The 12,537-nt window shown below is 42.3% G+C and overlaps 1 gene segment (V, D, J or C); it reads left to right on the top strand.

The window, feature by feature from the left end:
• The first annotated feature begins 9 nt into the window (after positions 1–9).
• On the top strand, positions 10–500 carry LOC115363145 (T cell receptor gamma variable 4-like). The segment is given in 2 exon segments: positions 10–69; positions 163–500. Coding segments are annotated over 2 exon segments (378 nt in total).
• Positions 501–12,537: the final 12,037 nt, after the last annotated feature.

Below are 12,537 nucleotides of genomic sequence, written 5' to 3'. Positions count from 1 at the left end.
AAAGGAGCTTTACAGCACACACTGCCAACATGCTGGGGAGCCTCTGCACTCTCATCACTGCTCTAACATGTAAGGAGGCTGACTTCCTGCAGCTCTGAGCTCCCGTTGGATTGATCAGCCTGTGTGTTTCTCTTGACTCCATGTCCTCTTGTTGTTTCCCAGGTGTGAGTGGTGTGACGCTGGTGACACAGAAGCCTCCTGTTGTGGCGCTGACGACAGGACAGACAGCCACCATGGACTGTAACCTGGGAACTGTTACTGATTACTCTGCTCGCTGGTATAAACAGGTTCCAGGAGGAGTTCCTCAGCATGTACTGAGGTTTCGCCACGACTGGAGCTCTGTGAGATATGGCTCTGGATTCTCCTCTCCCAAATTCACATCTAATCATCAGTCACAAACAGATTATCGTCTGATCATCAACAATTTGGAGGAGGAAGACTCAGCCATCTATTACTGTACAACATGGGACGGCTCTGTCAATGAGTTCGTATCACAGTGATTTACACCATGACAAAAACCTCCTCACCACACACTTCTGCTTTTTGTTTCACTGATGAATCTTACATGAGAATGAAACTATGGAAACCAGTGCTGTCTGTAGCAGTGCATTTGCCACATAAAGGAATCCACATCAAATACTAAAAACTAAACTCTCCATGACGGATTCTGACATGAATCCTTCAAATAACAAGTAAAACTTGGCCTCATGTTATTTACATATTCTACAGCTACATGTATTGTCAAAATAGAATCATAAGAGTAAAAATATGAACAAGAATAACTGACCAGTTAAAAAAGGCTAAAGTCTCAGTTTCCATGGCTGTGCCGAAAAGGAAAAGAGCTTCAGCTGTAGATTATGAAGCTTTCACAACAGAAAATCCCCTGCTGGCCACAATACTGGAAACTCTGATAACAAAATAATGTCTGGGAACCACAGAGCAAAAATAGATGACCATACCCAGCAAACAGGCCTGCACTGGCCCTGTATGGGCCCACTTAGGGCAGCCGTAAGGGCCCCCAGTGGGCTGCCTGCGCAGGCCCCCTGAGAATTTGCTCATTGGCAAAACGTTGGCCCATCAGTGCTGGTCCCGCATGGGCAGCCCACATTAACCCCTAAGGAAGCCTGCACTGGCCCTGTATGGGCCCACTTAGGGCAGTCGTAAGGGCCCCCAGTGGGCTGCCCGCGCAGGCCCCCTGAGAATTTGCTCATTGGCAAAACGTTGGCCCCTCAGTGCTGGTCCCGCATGGGCAGCCCTCATTAACCCCTAAGGAAGCCTGCACTGGCCCTGTATGGGCCCACTTAGGGCTGGCTACAGGGCGCACAGCAGGCAGCCTTTACCTAGCCTTCAGGAAGCCCTCACTGCCCTCACTAGGCCCACACTGATTTTGCAGTTAAATTAATCTACAACAATAAATCAGTTCCACACATAAATGTATCTCAGCTACTAGTGTAGTTTCCTTTGGGAGTTCCATACATCTAAAATGGATGCGATCATTGATATATATGCATTGTCAAAAATGTACAATAGTCAAAAGGATTCAAATCAATTCATTTATTAAATACAAACACATTACACTGAATGAAAAATGTTCTCCTCTGCACATTACAGCCTTATTCATTTAAGACATCATCACGTTCAAGTTCAAGTTTGATTTGTCACACAGGGTTCGTACAGTTTTTTCATGGTCAAATTCAAGCACTTTTTAAGGACTTTCAAGGTAATTTTTTTCAGGTTTTCCAGTACCATTATAGGAGAAATCCAGTGTGAATCAATCCATAGCCCTGTTGTTCAAGGTCACCAAGTGCTGCCCGGAATGAAAAAGAACCAGAAAATTTATACAACCTAGGCAGAATATCCAAACAGCTACTAACATTAACTGAAAGGGGCATATCAAATTTTCTCGTTCTTTTTCTCACTGACAACCTTGAACAGCAGAGTTATGGATTGATTAACACTGGATTTATTCTTATTCATGGTTGTGTCTTTACCGTTTTATTGTTGTGACTGGCCTTTTGCATGTTGTTTTGTATATATGTCTTGTCCTCTACTGCAAGCTGAATTTCACCTCGAGGGACAATAAAATCTGAATCTGAATCTTAAGAAGTTGTAAATTGCATAATGTTATACAAATTCATGCACCCTCAAAATGGCAATTTCACTTATTTATTAACAAAACTGTTCCATATTAACAGAAGGATAATAAATTGAACATTTTTTTTTCACAATATGTCAGGCACCTTTCAGTAAGCAGATCTTGCTTAGAACTATCGCTCTAACTGTGGCTATCAAAATACTACGAAGCCAAACAGACAAATATCTGAGGCAGGCAGGCAAGTTAAGTAGACAACCAAAACACTGTAGTGCAAAAAATACATAGGACAACCATCAAAAACCAAAAAATCAAAATCATTCACATTAACTCATCTGTGTGTTGTGTAAATGAAAATAAATAAAGTTGGTTAGTGTCTTATCCCATTCTGTTGGGTGGGGATGATCCAAACGCCACAGTATAGGGCTAGTATAATACTTAAATACTCAAAAGTAAAGCAAAAGGTTGCACATTTCACATGACCTTCACAGTGCAAACAAGTCCAACAAGTGCAAATATTTATATGAACTTCAGTGAACATTAGTGGTCCTTTATGTTCAAAAAACTTAAAGGCCAAATTGTTTAGGACCCTTTACAGTGCGTCATTCAGTTCCTGCATCTTCGCTGTCAACTCTTTCTCCAAAGTCTTAAGATTTCCCTCTTTTTCTTTTGCTGCTCTTCTAAGTCCGTTTGACTTTGAAATGAGGTAGAGTTTGCCTTTAGCTTCAGCTTTTTCTGCATTGCTATCAGCAGATTTCAAGAGGACCCTCACATCCTCTTCCATCCTCTTCTTTTTCACCTTCATCTCTGATATCTCCTCCATCAGTGCTTTTCGTTTCTGTTCTTTTTGTTGATCTTGTTTTTTACGCCTTTCATCATCAAGGTACATATGGTACTTCTGTCTGGCAGCAGACGCTGAAAGGAACAATTCCTTTGTGTAGCCGATGTTGTGCAGCCCTCCAATAACGCGCACATGATCATGGATGATCCGTTGAGCAACCAATGACTGTTCTTTGAGGTTTTCCACCATCACCTCCTTGTTGATGGAAAAGCCCCTCTCAACAGAAGCTTGACCATGCGAGAGGACTAGGGCGAGTCTTACTACCTCCCACAGATAACGAAACTCTGCTTTATCGGCCAAGAGTTCATGGTAAAACTCGTCCAACCTTTCACTCTGTGGACTGAATTTCCGGAATAAATCTGATGCCATCAGGCTTCTGTCAAAAAACTGGCCAAATTCCCTAAGAACATCATCACAGCATTTTTCCTCTAGCCGCCCAGTTTCCACAAGGAGTCGGAGAACAGTAGTGAGTTTTTGGGAACTGAGCTCTTTGTTGTTGAGTAGCACCCTTGGATCCAGGACAGATAGGCTTCTCACCAATGGATATTTCACTGGTGCCTTTTCAAAAAGCTTAGACACCATCTTCACCAAAAAAAGCTTACAGTTTTGCCTAAACTCAAGCCTCTGCCTCTCAGCTCCTGAGTTCTTCACATGTTCCTCCAAAGCTCGCTCTGTAGCGAAGCCAACTTTCACTTTGTTGACATCCACATGGTTATCTTGTGCTTCGTGATCAACTTTGAGAAGCTTGAGAGTGTTGGTTGCACTCACCATTACACTGGGCTTGACAAACTTCTCCAAAAGACTCCTAAGTAGAGTTGTGAGATCACTGCACATAAATGGCAGCATGGGTTTGTCAGTTTGGTATAGCTTCAAAAATGGCATGACTTCCCTTGCAACCATTAGAAAGAAGTTGAGTTTGGCTGGGAAGAGGTCATCACTGGCAATGACCTCAGCTTTCTCAAAGGACTTTGTGGATGGCTCTGCAATTTTTTTGGTTTTGGCAGCGCTGATGTATGTTTTCAATGAGGGCAAAATCTGAAGGGCACGCTCAGCCACCTCCACATTTTCTAGCCATCGATGACTGCAGAAGTCAAGAGGAAAGGACGTTGAACCTGTGACCTCTGTGAAGTCCTCCCGACGTGCTGGAACATCTTTGAAAAGCCATTTCAGGCTTGACAAGGCACTTCCTAGGTCCCAGTCGGTGGATGTACATCCTGTTCTGAAAGCATTATGTAATGTGTGCAAACCACAGCTTCCAGCATTTAGCATTTTCCTCCCTGTTTGTTTTTCAATGTTCTGCTGGGCTAAAGAGAAGGTCTTCCAATTCACATTCGGGCCATCCATGGACAGCTGAATCAGGTTCTGAAAGCCTATCTCTGAGCACACTGTTTCAATCTTCTCATGAATTTGCACTGCATTGTGATGACCCAAGAAAAATGATGTCAGGTATCTTGAATGTACTTGGTTATTGTTCCAGAATCTGACATGCATGTCAAGCTGGCATTTCTTAATTTCCTTGTTTAGACTTTCATCAAACAGAATAACATAACCAGATTCTTTCTTGGCTATGCCCTTCATTAAGGAAGAGAAATGCGGAGCAATCCCAAATGTGATGAGGTATGCCACTTTTCTCTCTCCACAAGAAAATTGTTTGGCAATGTCACTGTCAGGAAACATGGTTCGAAAAATGCCCCCTGCATTTTCACATGACTTGTAGGAATAATGACTGGTAACTACTTTTATTGCCCAGCATATTTCTGCTTTAAGTGTTGGATTAGAGCTAACAAATGATGTTAAGGTGCTTGAGGACTTGTTGGTTGTCTTATGTGGAATAGAAGATCCTGAGGATGGTTGACAGTCAGCTGTTACTCCACTGCCTGCTCCCACTGCACTCTCCACACTCCTGGTTGCTGGTGTGGATGTAGCTGTGGAGTCTGATGCATGGCTTGTCTGGTGGAAAAAATCCACCACTGTAGGACCTGGACTTTGAAGTGCTCTCAGCAGATCTTGATGCTTTTTTCCTAACATCAAAAATAAGGGGGAATGATATTATAAAATTGTTTACTCTAAAGTATCAGTAAGATGCTGAAAATATATTCTATCAACTAGGGCCTATACTGAAGTAAGCATAATCACAGAAGTCCTTAACGAATGACTTTTAAAATATTTTATCTGTAATAAAACAATATGAAAGGCATATATATATATATATATATATATATATATATATATGTAGAGAGAGAGAGAGAGAGAGAGAGAGAGATAATTAGAGAGTGTTAATTTCGTCTTAGTCTGGTGTCAAATGCCCTTATTAGTTTTAGTCATATTTAGTCAACTTGTATTCTTTTTTGTTTAGTCACATTTTAGTCGATGAAAAGTCTTGGCATTTTAGTCTAGTTTTAGTCGAAGAAAATTATAAGTATTTTAGTCTAGTATTAGTCAATAGTTTTTTTTTAGTCTTTGAATGCAGACTGACACTAATGTTAATTAAAAAATCTAGTCTAACCAATAGATTCATTTTAGTCTTTTTTTCACTCATCTCTAAGGTTTATGTGATTATTACCTTATGAAGTAGCTCCACATGTTGAATGATTAGGAATGCTATGTTGCTAAAGGTACCTGGTCTGATATTCACAGAAATACATCCATGTTCTAATTTGCTTATTTTATTATGAACCAACATGATTAAACAACTCTTTAGGACTTTAAAACAGTCAAGATAAAAAAAAAAAAAATAGTATATAGTATATTTTTAAACCACTCTTTTGCTAGAAGTACAACATAAGAAAACCACCTTTCTTATCTGAAATAAAAATGGGTATTAAATAAATCCTGACATATTCTAATAAAATAAAAAAAAATTATATATGCATATTGATCCATATGCAGCTACGACATCTCAAATCAGGAATAATTAGTTTATCTTCTATTGTTCAGTGTGTTTCAGGCAGGAATACATTTATTGAAACATAGGTTAACACGTGAAATGACTGTATTGATTGGCAGCGGGTTTTACATTTGTTCTCGAGGCGCCACGCTACAGACAGCGCCAGTGGGTGTGTGTGCTCATCAGTCTCTCACTCACTCACTCACTCACTCACTCACTCACACACTCACACACACACACACACACACACTCACACACACACTCACACACTCACACACACACACACACACACACACACACACACACACACACACACACACACACACACACACACACCGGCATGAGCACACAGCAGCGCAGGAGGAGAAAAACTAACGCGCATCCAATGAATGCACTTTTTGGATCGTAAATGAAGGGCCTGCACAGATTAGGTCAGTTTGGCCCCATATCGTGCTAAAGCAAAAATCCCCCCCTCCCCAGTCCCCGGCGGGCCTCCACTCACATTACCTAAAGCCCAACCGCGACCAAGCGCCATTGCCCCCGGTATGCACATCATCACGTTGAAATACAACAGCAGGCATGGTCCGACGTCATCATAGATCAATATAGTTCAAATACATTCATCATGTCTTCCTTTTAACTAAAAGACGTTTTTGGTCCTTTTAATCAGACATGGGATGTTTATTTACCTTGACAGCTACTCACAGCCGGAGCTTCACCTCTCAGATCCGGCAGACCAGACCTGGTTGAGCCTGATAACGACATACCAGAGCCGGCGCGGTGCTGGCCGGTGCCGACAAGTGCGCACAGACTGCCGTACTTTCATTATAAACCGACTTTAGTTTATATGCGGTTGATTATTGATTGCGCAACGAGGCCATTCACCGGTAATCCTGCTGTACGCATTAAACAATTTTGCAGAGGCAGGAGGAAAGTTGCATGATTTACGTCGTATCCACGTTCGCGCGCTGCGTGCGTGACAGTGCATGTGCTCGTGTATGCGCCCACACCGTGCTAGTCTATGACGAAAAAGGAAAGAGACGTTTTATTAAGTTTTTATTTAATGAAGTAGATTTCGTCTCGTATTTTTTCGTCAACAAAAATGCGTGTTAATTTCATCACAGTCAGTGTTTAAGGGTATTGATTTCGTCTCGTCTTCGTCATGAAAAAACCCAGAGAGAGAGAGAGAGAGAGAGCTAGCTTGCTGCTTTGGTATACGTCTTGTGCTCCAGCAGTCGAGCGGCGTCTACTCTTATGTCTATCATCTTATGGGCTAACATTAGCTGTGCTTCAATTCTCAATAGCGGGAAATTCCTACAGTTTACCGTTAAGAAACGCTGGCTTTTTTCTTAACTTAGCCCTTAGTAACTGTCCCTAATTGATATTGGCATTCAGACACATCACATAGTGCTTCTGCATTTAGGTCTAGCATGCAGCTAACTGTTAGCCAACAAATCGTGTAGGGCTAGTCATCTCTGTGACTTACCTTTCATGTGACTTGAGAGAGCGGACTCTCCCATGGCGAAAAGTTGTAGTTCTTTTTTGCATATTTTGCAGCAGGCTACTCGTGTATTTGGTCCACGTTTAATCCAGTCTTTGTACTTGATGTTATCCAGCCAGCGTTCATTGAATCGGCAACCTCCCGGCATGTCCGATGCTGCAGCACTGGCGTCTTGTTGGGGGCGTGACACATGACAATCAATCTAGCTCTCGTGAAACCCATCAGAGCGTGAGCTGTGAAGGCGTCATTTTTAATCCGACTTATTTTATTTCTCTCCATTTAATAATTGGTCCATTTAGTCAGACTGCCCAGAAATATGGTAACAATTTCAAGCATTTACAAGCATGTTACCCAAAATTCAAGCATCTTTCAAACCTTGAAAACACAACATTAAAATCCAAGCATTTTCAAGGTTTTCAAGCACCCGTACGAACCCTGGTCACATGCCTGATGTACAAGTACAGTCGCAGTGAAATGCAACGGTGAGAACTCCAGCACTGTGCAAGTAAAATGGATAAAAAAGAAATAAAAATAGAAAGAATATATATAAACTCCTATATACAATATACAATTACAATTATGAACATAAGTGTGCATTAGTAATAAATAGAAGTAAGAAAGGAAATAGAAAATGAATGGATGGATGGGAACGTGAAGGCACTGACCCACATCCATTTGAGCTGCCAATACAATGAAGAGAAACTCACTCCGACGGAGGTCCAGGGTCAGCATGACACCATGAACCAAGTGGCAGAACCTGACGCCCGGTACTGGGATTCAGGAACTGTCCGACTTGATCCAGCCCTTCCCCTCCAGTCTTTGCGTGTTGCTATCTATCAGTAGTGTAGTGTGTAGTGTAACAGTTGCAGTTGCAGTCCGTTCGGGAGTGGGGGTGAGAGTGTCAGACAGCAGGGGGTAGTAAGGTGAATATGTAGAGACTTACATACTGTTGGTGACCCCCTAACTCTTCCTACTAAACATGGTCAACGGAACATCAGAGGAACTGCAGTCAAAATTCAAATATGAATGATTCAAATTCAGTTACTAGTGGCACATTTTTCAGCCCAAACTTCAAACAAAAAAAAAAGCAAAAACTGCAAAAACTCTGACCTCTGATGCTGAAAATATATTCTTGTGTGCTGCTAACATGTCCATACTTCTGTTGAGGTGATGTGTTGATTGGCAAAGCTCACTCTTCCCCCAAGGTCTCTTGGGTAGTCAGCCGACGATGGTAGCGCTCCATTCGTCCACCCACTGTCTCTTGAATTCCGTAGCCACACCTTAATCTCATCCTCAACTTCAAAATCCTGAGGACTTGGCTGGAGGGAGCATTTTCTTACAGCCTCTGAAACATAAAAGTAAAGGGGCCTATATAAAATACTGTGAGTAGTAAGCAGTATCTATATGCCATATGCAGGGTTTCCTCTAGGATTTTTGACCCCCCCCCCCCCACCACCACTGAACAATATATTAAATTATTATTATTTTCTTTTAAATGTAAATTACTTATCAAACAGACCTAACAATTCAGCTACCAATGAATAAGCAGTAGTATGCATGTGATAACAGAGATTGAAAAATAAGCCGAAGTGATACCTCTTCTCTGAATAGACATGCTAAGCCAGTGTGCTGCTGTAAGCCAGTGAAAATAGCGCGGAGTGGGAACTCTTTGCTTTGTTACATCTATGTCAGTGCGCTGCTGTACCTGGAAAGTTTCTTTGCTGTTGGACTGGTACGGTGCCGGTGCAGTTGTTGTAATGTTTTTTTTCTTGGTGGTGCAGGTACAGGTGAAACCACTGGAGGGGTTGTGCCTCCCAGATTTGCTTCCCTCCATGTGATTTTCTCCAGACATGCGTCCATATTCCACACAAAATAGCATTTCATTCAAATTATGTCAAATTCGGTGATATTCCGCGTTAAAAAATAGATTGCCTTTTATTTGGCAAATTTCGTGATCACGGAAATTATAGGCCCTACAATGTTAACATTAACGATAACATTAGGGTCGTTTTCACAGGCTTGACCAAAAAATTGGATTAAATTTAATCTTGCCCAGGTACCTTTCTCTTGCCCTTTTCTCTCCCTCTGCGAGCGCACAGCAGTAATAATCAAACAGGCGGGTGATGACTAAAGTTAATTGCAGTGTAATGTAACATTTCATGATATTTAAATTATCATTTCAAACTGATTATGATAAGTATATTTGCACAAATAAAGGCTACATAGCCTAGATCTGTGTATATATATCCATTTAAAATTGTTTTAACATCTGGAAGAAAAAAAAAATCATCATTCCGAAGGTGTGGCGGCTCGCCACGATGAATTAGGCTACATGTAGCGGAAACCCTGTGAGAAACAGGATAATAAGGACCACTAACCCAGGGGTGTCCAATCCTGTGCCATGGAGGGCCGAGAGGCTGCAGGTTTTCATTCCAACCAAGACCTCCACCAGAGGCCTGTACCATAAAGCTGGATTAACATAGCCGGGCTTTCTCTTACTTATCTGGCTTCACTTAACCAGACATCCGCACTCCAGATTTTCGGTACCATAAAGCCGGCTATCAACTCGCTAATTCAACCCAGGCTTTTCCAATCTAGATCTGTGTGCGCTCACATAAAAAGGGCGGTGTTTGCTGCATGCGACCAATCGCAGACATGGAAAAATCTACCCGAGCCGCATACCTTACAACGGCGGAGCAGACATCAATAATCCAGGCAAAAAGCAACACAGTTGCAGTAGCCAAAAGACGCAAGGAATGCTGGCAAAAATCGCCGACTGTGTCAATGCGTAAATTAGTGCGATTATAATATTACTTCCCCACCATGACGGCACGAGTCGATCTGACTACAGTAACATTTGTGTGTTCAGTAAATGAATGTGTCTCCCACTCAGCGGTACACTCCTGCAGAGGAACTGGCCCTCTGTCATAGTGAGGGGCGACCCTCGCTGGGCCGCTGCCTTCAGTTTGAGTTTCGTCAGAATCGTCACTTTGATTCAACTGGTTTTGATATTTCATTTTATGAACCATCTGACGCCTCGTGTTTATTCTGCTGGTTAAAATATTATTTCACTGTCACTTAAAGACTGTGAAACATTTGACACCAACTCTCATGTGGACTTTTCAGGGCAGACACCCTAAATACTAAATATGAGCAAACTAATGGAAATCTAAAGGAGACCAGAGGCTGCCGTGTATTTTATCAGACTTTTATTTAACCCTCTGAATTAAATTCTCCTCATTTATTTTCAAAAACATTTTTTTAAATAAAAAATATTACATCAGTCTACAAGATAAATTATTGGTTGGGCAGTGCGGAGTCATAAGTTAAAAAAAATACAAGAAGAATTGTAAAATGTATTAATTTGAATTTTATAAAAGAAGAAGAAAGGGAAAATGGGCAGGCCATTTTCCAAGAGAGCTGACTGGTCAGCAGGTGGGGCTTTTCTACCTGCTGAGCTCTTATCCTGAACTTAGCCTGCTCCGGAGCAGGTTAGGTGTTCAGCATACGTTACCACAGCAACGTAGCCCGATAAAAAGTAAGCCACCTTTATGGTACAGAAAAGCCAGGGTTAAGCCTGAAGTTAGCTCACTAAGCCGAGATCCAGCTTTATGGTACAGGCCTCAGGTGATTTCACTGATTAGCTCCTCCTTTCTGATACAAGGTGAGGTGATCAGTGAAGTCACCTGCTCAGTCACCTAGCTAGTTCGAAAAAATGGCGAATGGTCGGAATCAACTAAAACCATATTCAAATACAATCCCAGGAGAACACACACTATGACAATATTTGCTGTAACATTAAACTTTAAGATGAAACATTACAATTAAAACTCACCTCGGGAAAACACCACCTTCAGCCAGGAGACGTAACAGTTGCGTTCTGTTCCGGTGAGGCATGTTGTGAAGAGGCTCAAGTGCGTAGTGATATATGGCACCTCTTCAGCAAAAAATAGTTCCAAGCATGTAGCGCTCTGTCGCAGTCATTGAACTTTACATTTGTAGCGTAAATAAATAAATAAATAAATAAATAAATAAAAATAATAAAATAATAAACCATTTAATTTTGTTCCTAATATGCAGGGTCATATATTTCTTTTAAAGCTTTGAGTCTTTTTGATTTTAATTCAGTTTTTTATTTATTTTTCTCTTTTTCTTTCTTTTATGACTATGAGCCAATGGTTGGAAGCCAGACATATTTTTACCAGCAACTGTAAAATGGTAAACTGTTAATTTTGAACCCTGCTAAACCTTTTAAAACATCAATTATCTATTAAAAATTATAGGCTTTTCTTGTTAAAAACAAAGAGTAATATTTGTTCATGAGTTTTTAAGTGATCATGTGCAGACACAATCCAATTTAAATAATGGATTTTTTATGCTTTCTGTGCAGAGGCTATAAATGCTGTGTCTCTCTGAATTTCAAATTACATAGAAAAAAAAAAAAGCCGCCAAAGCGTGGGAAATGACTTTGGGCTGCCTGCACAAAACCAGCATGGGCCCAACGGTACAAAAGTTGCTCTGGACCCAAATGGGCTGGCCCACACTGGGCCAACATGGGCTTTCTGTGGGCAATCCGCTATTATGGGCTGCTTACGGAGAGCCTGTGGTGAGCTCAGAGCTTTGGGCCTTGCCTGGGCAAGCCAGCACTGGGCCGGTGTAGGTTTGGTCTGGGCTGGCCCTAGCCCACAGTGCCCGCAAAAAGCCTGCATGGGCCCATCGGTACAAAAGTTGCTCTGGACCCAAATGGGCTGGCCCACACTGGGCCAACATGGGCTTTCTGTGGGCAATCCGCTATTATGGGCTGCTTACGGAGAGCCCGTGGTGAGCTCAGAGCTTTGGGCCTTGCCTGGGCAAGCCAGCACTGGGCCGGTGTTGGTTTGGTCTGGGCTGGCCCTAGCCCACAGTGCCCGCAAAAAGCCTGCATGGGCCCATCGGTACAAAAGTTGCTCTGGACCCAAATGGGCTGGCCCACACTGGGCCAACATGGGCTTTCTGTGGGCAATCCACTATTATGGGCTGCTTACGGAGAGCCCGTGGTGAGCTCAGAGCTTTGGGCCTTGCCTGGGCAAGCCAGCACTGGGCCGGTGTTGGTTTGGTCTGGGCTGGCCCTAGCCCACAGTGCCCGCAAAAAGCCTGCATGGGCCCATCGGTACAAAAGTTGCTCTGGACCCAAATGGGCTGGCCCACACTGGGCCAACATGGGCTTTCTGTGGGCA

This window comes from Myripristis murdjan, chromosome 8, assembly GCF_902150065.1.
Source record: "Myripristis murdjan chromosome 8, fMyrMur1.1, whole genome shotgun sequence".
NCBI lineage: Eukaryota > Metazoa > Chordata > Actinopteri > Holocentriformes > Holocentridae > Myripristis > Myripristis murdjan.
The sequence above is the reverse complement of the archived record's forward strand: the minus strand, read 5'-3'. Positions and strand labels throughout refer to the sequence as shown.